The sequence below is a fragment of the Mangifera indica genome, chromosome 11 (assembly GCF_011075055.1).
Source record: "Mangifera indica cultivar Alphonso chromosome 11, CATAS_Mindica_2.1, whole genome shotgun sequence".
NCBI lineage: Eukaryota > Viridiplantae > Streptophyta > Magnoliopsida > Sapindales > Anacardiaceae > Mangifera > Mangifera indica.
Window position 1 is genome coordinate 5393622 of NC_058147.1, and position 18468 is coordinate 5412089.

Here is an 18468-nt window from a genome sequence, read left to right on the forward strand (position 1 = left end):
AAGGAGAAGAGCAGCTTCTCCCACAAGCAATCCCAACAATGGGAGACACTTCGGCCGCGAAATTCCAAAGCCACCTTGAAATCAAGAAGCCACAGCCACCCTCACCTCCTCTTCGTCGCTTCTCCTTATCGGAAAACCAAGACCAAGGACACCAAAAAACTCCGTTCTTCAAGTCTCGCGCCGGTACGCGAAAAAACGACACGTTGATCATCTCTATCTTCGTGATCCTCCATGTCGTGGTCTTCATTGCCACCATGGTTGCCAATGATTGCCGGAGAAACTCTCACGGTGACTGTACAGTCAAAGCGCTTGGAAGGCTGTCGTTTCAGCCACTCTCTGAGAATCCTTTACTCGGTCCCTCTGCTTCTGCGTCAGTAATTTTTTTAATTTCTTTATGCGAGTTTGTTTTGTCTGAAATGAGAACCTTCCCGTCATTTTTCCGGTTAAAATTTAGGTTTCTTGTGATTTGGCGTTTGTAACAAGAGAATATGATATCTTGATACTCTTAGTTTTTGTGTATTAAGAATGCCAAATGTTTGCATTAGGTTTTCTCATAGCTCTAATCTTGATGCAGCTTCGCTTACTTACTTGACAATTCTTGAAAATTTTTGTTTGAATATATCTCTAATTATATAATTGTTGGTAGGCAAGGTAAATAATACTAAAAAAAGGATGTAAAAATAACCTGCTTGCTGCGCTAACCATTTAACTCAAGATTTATGAATATTCAGGGTTTTCAGAAATCTTACCTGTGATTATCCATGGTGAATCCTTAAAATTTAAAAAGTTGTGCTTATATATCAATCCCATCTTGTTGCGGAGGAATTTTAAAAGAAAGAAAAGTAAATTTTTTATTTGTGCATTAAACCTTTCTGTTTCCAGTCATTCCGTAGCCCAGTATAAGAAACTTTTGACATGCTGTGAGTGTATGCCGTAATTGACTCGCTGATGCTTTTTGTACTTCAAGCTTTAGCCCCAACCTTCTTGATTCGTTCTAGTTGATATATTTCTGAGAAAAGTCTAGACGTCCCTTCCTGAGCTTTCTTAAGTTTATAAACCTGTTTCTTACAAGTGCTACACAGATATCTTCTTTTGAGCATTCGTTCGAGTTTTTATCATGCCATTAAACAGACAAACGCTTGTCCATCTTCTGGGTGCAGAATAGTGTTTGTGCTAGAAGCTTTAAGACTTCATAGTCCAATATTTTAGTTTAAATCTCTAGTGTTTGTCAAGCAAACTGAAAATGAAGCAGTATAATGAATTATCATAACTGACAAAATTATTAATACGTTCTCACAGGCTTGATGAAATGGGAGCTCTCCGGCAGAATTTTCTGCAAGCGAATCACCATAGTTGGCGTCTGTTCACATGCACAGGGTTGCATGCCGGGCTCATTCATCTAATCATCAACCTCGGAAGTGTCATCTTTGTAGGAATTCACTTTGAGCAAGTGTTTGGACCATGTAACTACTTTGCCATCATATTAGCTATAGAATCGTAATTAAGAATCATTGCATGATACTATGGGTTTACAGTTAGATTCTGAATGCTATTAATGGGATTTACCTTCTTTTATTTTTTTCTGGTGCACAGTGAGAACAGGTATCATCTATGTACTCTCTGCATTTGTTGGAACCTTGGTCGCTGCACTCTTCATCAGAAATAGCCCAGCAGTCAATTCCTCTGGTGCATTATTTGGGTTACTTGGAGCTATGCTTTCTGAGCTCATACGCGACTGGAATGTTTACACAGATAAGGTCCTTTACCTTCTCTTTCACTGGCACCACCCAAGTCATTTATTCTCCGTTAATCTTGCTAATGGGTGCATTGATCCTCCTTTGCTTGATTTCAGTTGGCTGCCATATCATTTCTTTCCATTGTCTCCACAATCAATTTTGTCGTCGGTTTACTACCTTATGCAAACAACTTTTCAAGCATTGGAGGTCTCATATCGGGATTTCTACTTGGTTTCATACTTCTGTTCACCCCTGACGATAAGCCTTTGGTTCACAACAAGGCAGGCCTTTATGAGTACAATACCAAAACTTATATCAAATCAAAGCTGAAGCTAGACAGGCCAATCATGGGTGTTTGGCTTATTCTTTTTGTTGTTCTGTGAGTTCTCTTTCAATTCGGTGTTAAGCTCTTTCCTGCTGTCGGTCCATATCTTTTTCGGCTAGATATTGTGAGATATGCTTTTATTTGCATGCAGGCTTCTTGGATCTCTTGCAGCAGTACTTACAGGAATGAATATGAACCAGTATTGCAACTGGTGCAAATATGTTGACTGCATTCCTTCTAAAAGGTGGAGTTGCAATGACGTAACAGCTGATTGCGAGGTATAGTTTTGATTTTAGTGCATCAAATTGTGTCATTCAACGTTGACACCCTAAAGGCAAACAAACTAGATTTGTGTAGGGAAAAAGAGTAAGCCCCTGCACGAAACTGATTAAGATTTTGATCCCATAAGCATAAGTCCTCCAACCAAAAGCCATTTCCAAGAATAAGTGTAAATTTTAAAGCAATTATAGGAAAAAAAAATTTACTGTTTTCAGCTTAAGCATATGTACTGGACTGTGGCTATAAAAGTGTCTTCTTAAAATTTACTGCATTACATTGTTCACCAAATCGCTGCCATTTGCTGACTTTATTGCTTGTAGTAAATTACTTTCACATGTCATAAATGCTGTATTCTGATGAGCCGCCGAGAAGATCTCTGAGAGTACCTAAAAGGAATCCAAAGTATTTGGATTAAAAGTGCCACCTGTTATCCCAGTTGCAAGCACTTTTAATCCAAATAATTTGGATTCCTTTTAGGTACTCTCAGAGATCTTCTCGGCGGCTCATCATATTCATTGAAACTTCTTTTATAATGTGCAGATGGCTGCATTTGATACTAACTTTGCATCGAAGTTATGTTTAATGGACACTGTCTATAGCAATTATAACTTTTCACACAGTATAGATTGTCATGAATAGACGTTCTATGTAACTAGCAAGCTCTTAATGCCATGAAACTGCATGCATGCTAATACTAGTCAAATGAACATTGCAGACAATGGTGAGCAACTCACAGATGACTTTGACTTGTATGGGCAATGGCAACTTCAGGGTTTTCCCTTATACCAACATCTCACAAGCAAGGCTAAGGGACTTGTGCACTCTGTTGTGCTGATTTTTATTTTGTGATGACTCAGGGAAACTATAGATACTTGAATAACTAATAATCTGTCGATGGCCATATCTGTTTTAATAATGGAAGAAGTACTAATCTTGCAAGTGAAAGAAAAAGCTTTATGAAGCTTTTCTGATAGCATAAAGAGTATTGAGATAGAATGAGCTCCAAATTACTGTCTACTAACGAATGAGTTTTTTCCTTTGTTTATAATTTTGGCAGAACTGTTTTTTGCTCAGATTTAAAAAATATTTTGGTGGCATATGCAAGTTCATCAAATCAAAAATCACAGTTAAATGAGATATGTATCGAATTGGGCAAGTTCATTTACAGTTGTTTGTCCAGTACAGTTTTATAAAAATGAAGTACTTTATTTACTCAGTTTTTAGTTTCTTATACAAAACAAGCTAAATTCAATATGACAATGCACTTAATACAGTATGAAGCCACACATCAATCTTTCAAAAGCTAATAAAATTGAAAAACAAAAGAAAGAAAGAAAGAAAGAAAAACAATTGCGAACATCGAAACCACAGAGATTGAGATAAAAAGAAAAGTGACAGTAGTTTTTGGGAAGAAGTGACATGGAAATGATTTGGTTTTGGGTTTTCTGTGTTGACGGTACTTATAGTATTCTCTCAGCGGCCAAATAAAATCACTTTTTAAGGGCTTTTGATTCTAATATTTAAAAATCATTTTAATAATTTATTTATTTAATTATATTTTATTATTAATATTAACTTGATAAATAATAATATAATTATATTTAATAATCCCTAGGTACTTTATCCTCAATTTTTGTGTTATCTTTTACGGTGCTTAATAACATATTTAAAAAAAAGGTTATAATTGTAATAAAATATGTAAAAATTGGAGTAAATTACATATATCTATTTTTAATATATAATATAGATACATAAATTATACATTATTATATGATTAGATGTTACTTTATTATTAATTTAAAATCATCCACTCAAATGAAAGATGATAACACATTATTTTTATACTCAAATTGTGTAATAAAAATATATACATATAGTTTTATTAATTTAAAAAACTCATGTAAATCATGAGTATAATTGTCAGTATTATGTAATACATAATCTGTATTTTATGATATGATATAAGAGAAAAACAATATGTGTCATTAAGTATATTAAATTAATACAATACAGTGAATGTATCATACTATATAATACATATCTTACAATATGATATATATTGCTGATACGAATTGATATATTTTAAAAAAAAAATGATGATATAATAAGGGTGTATATAGAAATATTAAATTTTCAATGATGTTTGTGATATTTTCTAAAATAATGACATATCAATTAGATTTTTTTATTATTTTTTTAAAAGTTATATCATATAATATAATATGATACGATATAAAAAATTAAATTTTTGATACACGATATAATACATAAATTTGTTTACCATAATTATGAATTTAATTTTGATATATTCGTGTTTTAAATTCCCTGTCCTCTTACTTTGGTGTCTTACATTTACATTTAAATTCTATCTCCTCTTACTTAAACTACTTATTGGAGTCTCATCCAATGTGATATTTTATTATGCTTTCCTTCTTTAGGATAAAGAATAATTTTAAAAAAAAAAAAAAGAAGTTGAAGATTTAGAGTTGTTGATTGGTTATTCAATTTAGTAACCCTAAAACCCACAGCCATTAACAACTGAAGCTTTACATAAGCATCTCTTCATAAAGCCTTAGTGTGTGATGCTTTTTCTTTTTCTCAGTTGGAAAAGTATCAATCATTTAAAGATTTTTTAATCTTTTTTAAAGGGAAAGTAGATTTGAAAGATTGGGGGCAGGAGGATGGATTTCACTGTAAAAAAACCACCTAGAACAGCTTCTCCCATTTTCCATCACACCTTTTAGAGTGTCTGGATGTGAAATATGCTGAGAAATTGAGAAGAAAAGTGACAGAAAAATATAAATTATAAGAATCAAGAATAAAGAAAGAACATGGTTGTTGGGATGCAAAATGGAGAGTTGAAAATACCCAACAGTTGAAAAAAAATCATTAATTAAGAAAAAACGTAGAAGAGATAATATTTTATTTTCAAAATTAGAAGATTATCTTAAGAATTATTGAAAATAAATTATTTATATATTTAATAAAATTTAATAAAAGTAAATTGGTATAAATAATTCTTGTATTTGATTAGAAGAATTAAAAGAATACTAGTATATTATTTTATTTAAATAATTTTAGCTATAATTATTCTAAAATATTTTTTATATTATTATTATATTAATTAAAAATAAGATTATTTTTTATCTAAAAATATTATTAGATAAAAATATAGTTACAATAAAATTAAGATTATCTTAGTAATCTTTTAACATTTAAGGTAGAGGTGGTAATCAGATTATCCTTTATATTATCTATCCCATCACCATTAATAATAAAAGATTACCAAAATCTTATATTATTTATAAATCAAACAAAAATAATAAAAATTAGATTTTTCCAGTAATTTTCATCAACCCTTAACCAAACGACTGTCATTTTTCAGTATAGGGGCATCATATTATCATTGTGGTGGAACTACACGTTTTATTACAAATTATGAATAAGATAATATTACTATGTTCTATGCCGGGGCACCCACGGCCTAATGGATAAGGCGTCAGATTTTTTATCACGGGATTGTGGGTTCGAGTTCCACTGGGCGTAGATTGTTGCTAATAGAGTTTTTCTTATGCTTGGACTGTGGGTTCGAGTCCCACTCATTGCCTGTCTGTCAATTCTTTTGTCAGCTTTAAGTTGTTTCGCCTACTCTGCACAATTCAGTTCTCGAAACATATCAGCTATATGCCAAACTTAAGCTACTACAAATCATCACCAAAATCCCCATCCTCAAACGCCAATTTAACCATACTGAATATAACATCCATTAATAGCCAGCACAAAGTCAACTTTCACTTGCGCAGACTAAAATCCAACTCACCATCAATAATATTTTAACACAAATAATGCATCCTTTTGTTCTGGGTACAGAGCAGACATGATTACATTCTGCCCTCTCTCTCTTTCTGGTGGATGTTGGGTGGCCGTCCTAATAGGGCCAGCAAGCGAGCGAGCGAGCGAGCCGCAATGCTTTAAATAATGGATTTTGAGTACACAAAAAGTACTAAATAACAACTCATTCTAAAAGCACCAAAAGAGTGGGCCTAAATCAGCCTACCCCCTCAATCCAAACCCTCGTTTTTTTTTTATATTCTCCCGCTCTGCTCCTATTCCCATCCCACCCCTAGCCCAAAAAAGTAGCATAGGACTGTCACTTTTTCAGCCTATTAATTCAATCAATTGCTGACCCACTTTTGGATAATCATTGTTCTTTCTAACTCTCATTGGACCACCCTCAGTTTCACCCAATTACAACATCTCACTCTTGGACCATACTCTCTTGAATATAATAGGAATGCTGACCAAGAGTGGAAGATTTTTTTTTTTTAATGGGTTAGTAAGCATATAAGTAGAAGAGGAGAAATCAACACATGTGAAATTTTAGACACTGAAATGTTGTTCCATGATGGGGTGTTGGAGCACTGAGAAGATGCTTTAGGAGTCTAAATCGATTGAAAATTTTGGTGGGATTTTATAACCTTTTACATGGAAATTGATTGAAGACCAAAGTGCTTTTCAAAGAGAAGAAATATAAAGTTGATGTTATGGCATGGCACTCTTGGTCAGAATACAATAACATGTCAGCTGTCAAAATTTTATTCTGCATAGAGAAGATCCGTCTACACAAAATCCCTTATGATATGAACCATTTAGGTTGCTGCTATCATTCAATTGATAACATGTGGCATGTCCCACTTGGGCACATGGTGAGTGAGAAAAGGACTTCACAAAATTTGGTTTTGAAAAAACAATAAAAAAGAAACTTGTAAAATCAAAATCCTAATCATGAAAAAGGACACCCAAAGGCTAATATAAGAATTCTAAAAGCCTAGAAATAAAGCCACTTAGTTACATTCATTACTATAAATGCTTAGGTTGATTGGAAGTCTATATAACTTCATAAGGCTACCTCTTTTTGGGGAGGAGAAAAGGCTTAAAAGGTAGCTGTAGTGGGAAGGAATCCGGAAGTGGGTTTTGCCTAGTTGAAACCAAAAAAAGAAATAAAATCCTTCTTCTATCAATCCCTCTCGCCATCATCAATGTTGGTTAAACAAATTAGTAATGGGCTATTACCAGACCCAAAGAATAAGGCATATTTGACCTTTAAAATGAGACTACTTTGTTTTCATTTATCATCATTGCAAAGTTGGCCTTCTTAGTTTCTTTATTTAAATAAAGAAAATATGTTTATTGATTGACCTAACCCTCTCTCCTTTGTTTTGTTTCATCCAATAACATTATCAATTTATGTAGATTTCTTTTAATAAAAAAATCTTATTTAAATCAAAATATCCTTTTTAGGGTTAACTTGATTAAAAAAAATACAATCTCCAATTACATCAAAAATTTTATCTTATTATGTCATTGATGGATCTCAAACTCATGCTTTTACCCTTGGGAATTCTCTTTCTCTACCACTTAAATTACCATTTAGGGGCAATATATTATAGTTTTGTTTAACAGTGAAAGATATTTGAAAATGGGTTTAGCCTTACCATTAGCATCATATCATAACCACAAGCAATTCCTGCCATATCTCAACTCAAACACTGGCTTGAATTGAACCCATTGAATTTAAAGCCTCTTTGGTCATATCAATATAATGTTATGATGGCCCATCTTATAATAAGAAAGTTGTCACTTCTTACACCACACATGACTAAGTATTTCACCTTCAACTCAACCATCTCACTCACAAATCACAAGCTCAAATCATTATTCAGATACCCAGAAAGGAGATTATTTTTAAGTAAATTTTAGAATTCATGTAAAATGGATAATTAATATCAGTCCACAACTGGCTGCTATTTCTTTTACTTATTTACTCTTGTGTTATTGTTTCCCAGATCAATAACTATTTTCTTCAATCTTTTATCATATAAAGGTGCAATTAGGTGGCCCAGAAGGAAAGAAAAACTAAACTTTAGAAGGTTGAGCATATGATCCTGATCCAGTTGTTCAGTTTCCCAGCTGCCACCTGTGCACTTGGCACTTTTACATTGCTTTATTAACTCTCTTTTTCTCGTTTTTCATCTTTAAAGTGACTGTATTGTTTTTATTTACAGTCACAGACAAGACAAGTGTTTAAATACTCAATTATTGTACATAATCACCCACTTACAAAATCTCAATGAAAAATAAATAAAAATAAAAACAAAACCAATTCTTGCCCAAACTTACGTCTAGGATTCAGATTTGATTTTCTCTAATTAAGGGTTGACCAACTTCAATTTTATACATTAAGGATTAATAAAATTAGTAGTATATTAGAACTATCAAAAAAAAAAAAATTGGGTTTAAGTATTTTCTATGCTTGTAACATTTTGACTTATCTGATACAATAATTATACATTTAGTTATTATGTTATTGGGTTTATCTGTTCAACCAATTTGAGTAAGATTCCCTGATTATCAAAAAAAGAAAACTTCAATTTTATAAAGCCCCCAATAATATTTGAGTGATATAGGAGTAGGGTTTCAAATATATGTGATAACATTTTAAAATTAAACTCTTGACTCATTAATAGTTGTAGGATTGATCATTGGATTTAAGGTTAACTCTACTTAGACTAGTCAGCTTAATCCTTAAAAAATATTAGACTAAAATAAGATTTTTTTTAATTACAATTGAAAAAACAAAAAAAAGACTTCAATTTTATAGACACATTCAAAAAATTCATGGGAGATTTGGAAAATCATATTGGTCTTAAAAACAAAGTCAGGTATTTAGGAATTGCCTTCTCTTCATAAGTGTAAGGGGTCCCCCAATTTAATTTCTAACTAATTTGATCTTGACAAGATGACTTGATTTGAAAAAAAATATATAAATGAAACATTATTCCTTTCTTAGAGCCCATGAAGGACTATCCATCCAGTTGTATCCATCTAACACCATTAAGAAGAAAATGAAACATTCCCCCTTCAATAGCAAAATTTAATTTTATGACAGGGATTTGCCCTTTCAAATCTGGCCATTCATTCTATCTACCCCTTTTATCCACCGCAAAATTAATTTTACACAAAGTTACCAAACATAACAAAACAAACACTTACTCACCCACCTCCCTCATGTCCCCAATCTCAACTTTATTTAAATTGCATTTAAGATATGAAATATTTAAATTTGATTCCATTGGTATCCAAAACTTGAAAAAAAATAAAAGAGATGTCAAAATCAGAGGTGTCATCCTTCAGTTTCCGATGGAAATCTTAAAAGACCAACATACTTGCGTTCTCCAAAAATCCACGAACAGCCGCTACTCTTAAAAATATTCATCTCACCCAATAAACAAGATTTCATGGTCCCCCACCCCCACCCCCACCCACCGCAAGAGATTAACACCAATTTAATTATTGTTTAAAGAATAAAGAGATCAATTAATTAAAAATAAAGACGTGCTTTTGCCGCTGATTAATAACTAAGGGCTAAGGCCAATCAATCATTAGAAACCCATTTGGTCAAAACGCAACAAATTCGGGACCCAAACCCATCTTTTAGATCCGCCGCTTAATGGGTCCTTAAATTACATACATGCCGGTTCCATTGTTAATTTCCAAGATTCAACAAGTTAAAAATGTCATGTGCCCTAAAAAGACTGATTTTGCTTAGAATAATGATGCAGGGGACCTCATTATTCCAATTACCCCCCTTTTTTTTAAATTAAAAAAAAAGAAATATTTAAATCAAATAAACCACAAATTTTACTAGCGAATAAACAAATATAAGAAAAAATAAAATCAGTTGCTGGAGAAAGAATAACCCACTAAAATCAATTTCTCAATACAAAACTACAAATTTAATAAAATTAGAATCTCAGTCAAGAATCTGATCAAACTTTTTATAACTTCATAATCATACAAAACAGATATCAACTCTATATAATATATTATGAGTATTAACATACCCACTTACCCTATTTTAAAAGAGTATATCTTTTACTTAAAAATAAACCCACAAAAGTAAAAAAAATTGGAATCGGGTCGTGCTCATTTTTCATAACAAAAAAAAAAAATTAATGAGGATGATTAAATTTTAAATAGTATATTTTTTTGGGTTTTGGGTTTTTTTCCTTTCTGCCCATTAAACAATGAAAATGGCATATTACCAATCATCCTTTCCCCTCTATAGGAAACACCCATCATTGCTCCCAACAATCCTTTTCAACCACAGAAACCTGACTAGCTTCAAAGATATTAACCCTCTTCTTCTTCTACTTCTATTTCCACTTCTTCATTCTTGTTCTTATTATTATGTTTATTCTCTTTTTTTTATTTTATTTAATCAAATCTCCCTCTTTCTTTATAACAATAATATAAAACTTCATATAGATATATATATAAAACCTTTCCTCTGTTTTCTTGATCTCCCTTCTCTCCCTCCCTCTTTCTTTCATTTTTTTCTTTTGTTTTACTACCATGGATCCTTCCTCTGTGAGCGGTTTCTACTCTTCTCTAACTCGTGGGATCGATGATCTTGAGCTTGTTTATCTCTCTAATAACTTCATGTCTATTCAATTTCTTCAACGGGCTCTTTCTCTGCTTAGATCATTTCATTCTCAACTAACTCTCCTCGTCCAGAAACTCCATTTACCCGTCGGTGAAAAATGGCTCGATGAATACATGGATGAAAGTTCCAAGCTTTGGGAGGCTTGTCACGTTCTCAAATCGGGAATTTCAGGAATGGAAAATTATTACTCTGCGGGCTTAAACATCACTTCATCTCTCGATAATCATCGTCACCTTAGCCCACAACTCTCCAGACAGGTACACCATTTGTTCTTTAATTAATTCAACCACTTTACTTGTATACATGTATGTATATATAAAACTAACATGAATTTATGTCTGTAAAAATGGAGCAGGTGATCCGGGCAATTTCAGGGTGTAAAAGAGAGGCAGTGGGGCTGGAAGAAGAGAACAGAGCTTTGATGGAAACAAGAATACAGCAACTTTCGTTGAGATTTGATGAGAAGGTGTCAGTTGAATCAAAACTGAATGGATTCAACGGTTTTAGAGGAGTATTATATGCAATGAGAAACGTAAGTTCACTGCTGCTGATGATCTTGATGTACGGACTAGTGTACTATTGGCCGGAGACAAGTGGAGGAGTTGGAGGATATGAAGGATGTTTGCTTTTTGGGTCGGCGTTTATGATCTCAACAGTAAGATTGCAACAAAGAGTGGCGGCAGAGATAAGTCAAATGAACGGAAGGCCAGGCGTGTTATTGTATGAATTTAGAAGGTCAAAGATGGCGTTGGATGAGCTCAGAGCAGAGTTGGAGAGAAGAAGCGGAGGAGTGGTGGTGGAGTGGGAAACAGAAGTGGGAATAAGGGAGAGAGTGGAGAATCTGAAGGGATGTTTTGGGGTACTGAGATCTGGTGTTGAGAATATTGTTGGACAGCTTGATGATTTCTTTGATGAGATTGTTGAAGGAAGGAAGAAGCTTTTGGACTTTTGCAGTCACAGGTAGAATTACAGATTAGGATCAGTTAAATTGAAAAAAAAAAAAATCATATATGTAGAGGAATCAGTTGTTGGGGTTGTTGTACCTCTTACCCATCTCTTCATATTTTCTTTTTAATATCTCTTGTGGGTTATTTCCATGTTCTTCTCCTATAGTTTCTATAGTGAAGCTTCAAAGAATAGCTTTCCATCAAAGCCCCATATGAAGTAGATGAAAACAAGTTTAGACTAATTTTCAAGCAGGCTTCTTGTTTTAATATCTCTTAGTTGTTTTTATGTATATTTTAATTTAATTTATGAAGGTGGGTTGGGTTAGGGTTCCCCTCTAATTGTTAAAAGTAAATGACTAATGATTCCAGTTGTGAAAAAATGATGGAAAAGAGATGCTTCGGAAGCTTTTGTCTGATTCGGTTTAAATTGAAAGCAATGGAGCTGATGATGAAAGCTTCTAACAAAAACTCTACCCCCCTCACATGTCTGTTCTGCGTACCTCTTTCTCCCTTTCCATAATTTTTTTTTCCTGCTGCCCTGCCAATTTCCTCTTCCCTTTTTTGGGGTCTGTAAAAACTATTAAATATATATAGAGAGAGAGAGAGAATTATGGGACGGTGGTCACTTTCTCATTTCTTACCATATCTCATGCCTTTTGTCCCTTGCCTTGCCGGAAATTCATGCCATGCCTCCCCTCAAGGGTGCCATGCTATACGAGAATGCTCAATTAAAATACTGGGGAACACAGAAAAACAGCAACACTTACCTAGTAAAAATAATTTTAAAAGCTGACGGAGCCTGAGCCATTAGAATTTGGCAACAAAATTATGCCACAAAATATCTATGACCTGTTCAACCACACGCCAACACATACACATTGCCAACACAAATCATGCTGTCCAATACTTCTAAAGTACTGCAGACCTGAATGTGGGTCAACTAATTATTCAAAACAGTTAAAAAAAAAAAATCGCATCCTAATAAAATTTTCATTTTCCCCTTTCATGGTCATTAATAAAATGGCTCCAAGAAGTGGCAGCAAAAGAAATTCATGTGACCTCTTTGTATAATTTAAAGGTGATCCATGGGAAAGTTAACATGCAGATGCAGTGGTAAGTCATACTAGCAACAGAAAAGGTGCTTTAAATGCATGCTGGTTGTCTAATTTACAGATTCAAACGATGTCGAATCCTGGCATTGCAAACTGGGAAGCAAATGCCTCAACCTGATTTCGGAGTTCAATGACATCTTTATTATTCTGAAGAACCTCGATGAATCCTTTCTGCAGTTTTCCATGTTCCCTCTGCACAGTACATGTTATTTCAACTGCCCTGAGAAGGAAGTCAGCAATTGTCTCAAAATCAGCCTCTACACAACCCCTTGATGTCATGGCAGGTGTTCCTGGAAAAGCACAAAAGAAAAGAAAATTTAGTCAAGGAATGATAAGAAACTGTCTGCTGACTTTCGAGTATGTCAAGATTCAGGAATTAGTCACTTTAAAAATAAATTATATTAGTGGAAATAACAAAGAATATAATCAGTGGAGCATGTGCATGTATTGTGCATAACATTGACCTGAAATAAAACTGGCAGAAAGAAAGATTACAAGGAAGCATAGATATTAAAATTGCAAATGCATGAAATGATTCTACTTACCAATTCTAACTCCTCCAGCACAAATAGCACCATTTTCACCAAATATAGCACTTTTGTTAAGTGTAATGTGGCACATCTCACAGACTTTCTCATAGTTCTTGCCTAGCAAATAAGGAAAAAAGCACATAATTTCAGTTAGTGAAAATAAAAGGGCATTTTTTACACTGATATTGACAAAAATATGCACATGAAGGTATGAACAAACAACTTCAAACATTCGTAAGCATACAAATCACCAATACTTTTAAAAAGATATAATTATCACTGAATGTTCATTACAATCATCACAGTAAAACACTTTAACACCTGTTACTTCCAAAGCTTCCATTTCTAACAATTTGTTTTGTACTGCTTAGCAAAAAGCTACACTAGTGTCCCTATAACAACTTCAAAAGTGGCATAAAGTGAAAAAGGAATCAAACCAAAAAAATAATGAAGTGGTGCAACAAAAGAATACAACTTTAGCCATTTTTTAAAGAGCAGCTTAAACTACAAATTTCCTTCTTTTTTCTATAATGCAATTGCAGCAGAATAATTTTTCTGCATATTAGTGATGACCAATCCTCCAGTTTTAACATATATAGCACTAATTTGGCTCAAATTGGGCACAAACATGAACATACTTGAGCCAAATTCCAATCCTTCATTGAAAATAGAAAACATAGATACCTGGAAATATCTTACTACTATCTGATTAAAATGTTGACAAGCATCCAACTGAACTTCAAATGATTTACAAAACCACTTGGGCCATTGTTATGATTCAAATGCCACAGAAACTTAACAAATCCCATACCAAAAATAAAATAAAATTAATTGGCAGTTAGTCTTTAACTTACAATGATGTTCTTTTTCATTCTAGAAGATGGCAGCAATATAATGCTTTCGCTTAATCATGCCAAATTTCTTGAACAAAGATGTAGTCATACAACTAAAAAGCTAGCTAGACAAATCAGACCATGCTGATCAACCAGGGTCTTGTAATTCTGCAATAATCCACATGGACATTTGCATAATATGGCAGTAATATAGTTCCTTCACCATTAATCATCTCTTAATACTCTGAAGAAGAATTTCTGCTCACAATAATGAATCTTTCTTTTACACAAAACCTAAGAACAGGACACTTTTAAAGCTCAGGTGTTTTATCAAACTATAAATTATAAGAATCCTTGTGGAGGTAGCTGGAATGACCGGTACTTTAGATTAAGTTATCATACCAAATTACGCAATAAAGCTCCCTGCATATATACAAATCAAATGCTTATATGGTTTATTAAAATAAGTTATTATAACTTCAGAGAATGGAGCTGCAATGATAGTTGCTTAACACCACTGACAATGATAAGCAGATCAATTATGAGAAATTATCATTGAAAGCAGTGTAAAATGAAGTATAAATCATCAGCGAAGAGGAATTAACACTATGCTCCAATTGCTAATCAGGTATCATTATATTCATACCTAACCATGATGTAACAAAGTTTCCTGATGCATGTATGTATTTTCTTGCAAAAGATACTCACTTAACAAGTGTTTCAAGAACATAGAAAAGGTTTAAACTAGAATACCTGTTAAGCCCCGACTGGTCAGATCCCATAGCAACAAATGGTTGTCAGTGCCCCCAGTCACCAATTTGCATTTTCTTCTTAATAAAGCAGATGCTAGGGCCTGGGCATTTCTCTTCACCTGCTGCATATATGCTTTGTACTCTGGCGTTGCCACTTGTTTCAAGGCTATGGCAAGAGCAGCAATGTGATTATTGTGAGGACCCCCTTGTAATGAGGGATGGACAGCAAAGTTTATCCTCTCAAAATCATAATGGTTACTATTATCACCATGACCAAGAGGCATTCCTTGCTTCCTGGATTTTTTGCCTCTCCTATAGAAAATGATGCCTCCCCTAGGACCCCGTAGACTTTTGTGAGTTGTTGATGTAACTATATCACAACAGTCAAATGGGCTAGCCAATTCCTGTTGAAGAGAACAGCAGAACATGGTAAGAATGCTTAAATGGAACAAACTATTCTTCTATGAATTTAAAAGAATAAAAGAAAAAAAAATGAAGCATAAAAGGACACATGCAATGGAAAAGACACACAACCTATAGTAAACACCATTGCAGTATTTCAAAGGACAATGAACATTCACAAGCTGAAATATTAAATTACTAAGATCATAATTGAAATCTATTTTTGGACAGCTCATAAAATAAAATGCTCAAAATTCTGACAACCAGAAGTTCAATTATATTTTTATTTTCTAATGAAAGAGATGGATCACCAAACACAAATAATTATGACTGGAGTATGTTTCACGATGAATGGTTATTGTGTATTAAAGTGCAGCTATCATGAGTTCCACAAAGATAATTAAGGAATCGATTCTCCTTGGGATGCAACAATCTCAGGTCCAAAACTTAAATACTAAATTAAATCAAAGCATTCCAAACAAAAAAATAAAAATAAAAATTAGAAATTATGATGATACTTCTTCTCCTATTATATAAAATGACCACTAAGCAAAAGTATTTTAGGAACATAGCATTTGAGAATTACTGACGAAAAAATTAATTCCAGGTTACAAGAGTGACTTGTATTTTATCAAAGGACTAAGGCCTGAAACTTCAAACATTATAAGACATTATCCATAAATATTTACTTCTATGAGATTATAAGCAAATCAGTAATATCATATGGTTTCCAGCCCCTAAAATGTGACAGGACATGGGAGGGAAGCAAATCCTTGTCTCTGCCCAGCATCATCATATCTTATCTTACAAAATATCCAAACGATGTTTAGAATAAAAAGCACATCAAATGAATGTGGATATGCAAAGATGATACCAGCAGTCAAATGCTTATATGATTAGCAGTTATTCACAAGAAGCATATCAGCGGTGTATATATGTCAGTAGCAATCCATCCATGAAAGAAAGTTCTTCCAATCTTCTTAGATATAACTCTAATATATAAACAATAAAACAGTCATCAATTTTATTCAAGTGACTACCTAGAAACAAAAGTATAGGTTTTCACCACCCCAGGTGAGAACAACACAATTTAATAACAATAACAACAAGATAATAGAAAATCTTCTAAATAATTTTATTTCTACAGTGATTATAGATGAAACTATATGCTATATGTAATATATAAATCATACAATTCTAAAATTTCTCATACATGAACTATAAGTATTTAATAATAGAAATAATGCCCACCTTAGCTGCCACGAGCCCACTTATATGAGCCATATCACACATCAAAACAGCGCCACACTTATCCGCAACTTGCCTAAACCTCCCATAGTCCCACTCTCTTGGATATGAACTCCCACCACAAATCAAAATCTTAGGTCTATAATCCATGGCCTTCTCCTCCAACTTTTCATAATCTATCAAACCAGTTTGTGGATTCACTTTATATGGAAAACTCTCAAAAAATATAGAAGCAGCCGATACTTTTTTCCCTCCCGGAGTATAATAACCGTGACTCATATGCCCTCCAGACGGCGAATCTAGACCCATAATTCTTTCTCCGGGTAACAGGAGACCGGCATAAACGGCGAAATTAGCAGAGGTACATGAATACGGTTGAACATTGACCCCCCATTTATCACTATCAAGATTAAACGCTTTTAATGCGCGTTCAAAACAAAGACTTTCTATTTGATCAATGTATTGATTACCTGTGTAGTACCTAGCTCCAGGCAATCCTTCCGAGTACTTATTTGTTAAATGGCTTCCAAGCGCTTCCATCACAGCACGGCACACAAAATTCTCCGAAGCTATTAACTCAATTCCGTTAAATTGACGCTTTTTCTCCTTTTCCATGATTTCGCGAATCTCAGGGTCCGCCATGGCCAGTGGCTGATTTCCCCAGGCTCGAACAGAGGCTCGACGCGCTTCCAGCCCTGGCTCGACTGCGAGGCGCTTCGTGAAGGGCAAACAGTTTCCATCTCTTTGTCGCTTTAGGCACATCGGGTGGCCTAAGATGCTGAACTCTTCTTCTTGCTCATCTTCTTTGTCGTAGTCCTCTTCGTTATTTTCGGATTTTAATTTGTCCGTTTTATCCTCGAGTAGTTGCAGCGGTTTTGACGGAATCGGATTCGACGAACTCCGGTAACTTGAATCAAGTTGCACAGAAATTGAGTCGTCGATGATAGACGAAGACGGTGATGGTGGAGAGGATGCGTGCGAATGGAAGCTTAAAGAGAGACTCGAATTTGTGTGCGATGATAAATCCATAATAAACCACTCGACGAATTTGAAACAAAATACGGAAAATTCACGGATAAGTGTAGAAGCAACAGAAACAGCGACAACAGCGACTAAGTTTACAGCGAAAGTAACGAGTTAATGGTCGTTGATGAGATGTTGATGAAGAAACAGAAACAGAAACAGAGGCAGAAGCTTCCATGAATATTGTCTAAGCGAAATTGGAAACCCTAACAAATGTTAATTTTTTTGACAAATGTCAACCAGGTTCCTCAGTGGTTGAACCTGGTTGAGAATTTGGCGGTCAAGGAGATGTAGTGACCGGATAGTGCCAGTAAAGTGTACGTGGCGGTGTTTGATTGGAGGTGTAGAAGAAGAAGGGATGTTAATTGTTAAGTTTATCTGGTAGTAAGAGCGGGTAGGTTCAGTGCAGTGTAGGCATTATTTTCTTGCATGAAGAGGGCCCACGTTAAGATGCCCAAATGGGACTATTTCTAAGGCACGTTTGATTGGCAATTTGGCAAGGTTATAAATCTTCAACTTTATTTATTTATTTAACAAACATTCATATCAATAATAACAACTTCATTGACCAACTAAATAATATGATAAGCATAAAATTATGTCGAATTTTACAAATTAAAATGGTAATTTATAATTAAATAATAATTTTTTAAATTATTAAATTAAATAATATTAATTTAATTTATACCAGTAAATTTAAATAATTTATGTATTTATTTTTATTTTTTAAAAATTGCCCCAAAGTTAAGGAGGCAAAACGAAATTGCCCCTGTAT

At 33.9% G+C, this 18468-nt stretch overlaps 3 protein-coding genes across 3 annotated transcripts; 2 read left to right on the forward strand and 1 right to left on the reverse strand.

Moving 5' to 3' along the window:
* The first annotated feature begins 28 nt into the window (after positions 1 to 28).
* On the forward strand, positions 29 to 3274 carry LOC123230182 (RHOMBOID-like protein 8). Its single transcript, XM_044656338.1, has 6 exons — positions 29 to 370; positions 1300 to 1463; positions 1594 to 1757; positions 1853 to 2115; positions 2213 to 2339; positions 3056 to 3274. The coding sequence occupies exons 1-6, from the start codon at positions 39 to 41 to the stop codon at positions 3173 to 3175; spliced, it is 1170 nt and encodes a 389-aa protein (XP_044512273.1). The 5' UTR covers positions 29 to 38; the 3' UTR covers positions 3176 to 3274.
* Positions 3275 to 10609: 7335 nt separating this feature from the next.
* On the forward strand, positions 10610 to 12060 carry LOC123229349. The gene is made up of 2 exons (XM_044655116.1): positions 10610 to 11103; positions 11202 to 12060. The coding sequence occupies exons 1-2, from the start codon at positions 10756 to 10758 to the stop codon at positions 11808 to 11810; spliced, it is 957 nt and encodes a 318-aa protein (XP_044511051.1). The 5' UTR covers positions 10610 to 10755; the 3' UTR covers positions 11811 to 12060.
* Positions 12061 to 12772: 712 nt separating this feature from the next.
* On the reverse strand, positions 12773 to 17948 carry LOC123229348 (serine hydroxymethyltransferase 7-like). The gene is made up of 4 exons (XM_044655115.1): positions 16674 to 17948; positions 15022 to 15424; positions 13451 to 13552; positions 12773 to 13195 (listed from the first exon to the last, which is right to left on the reverse strand). Exons 1-4 carry the CDS (start codon positions 17697 to 17699, stop codon positions 12969 to 12971), a joined length of 1758 nt encoding a protein of 585 aa, XP_044511050.1. The 5' UTR covers positions 17700 to 17948; the 3' UTR covers positions 12773 to 12968.
* Between the last annotated feature and the right edge of the window lie 520 nt (positions 17949 to 18468).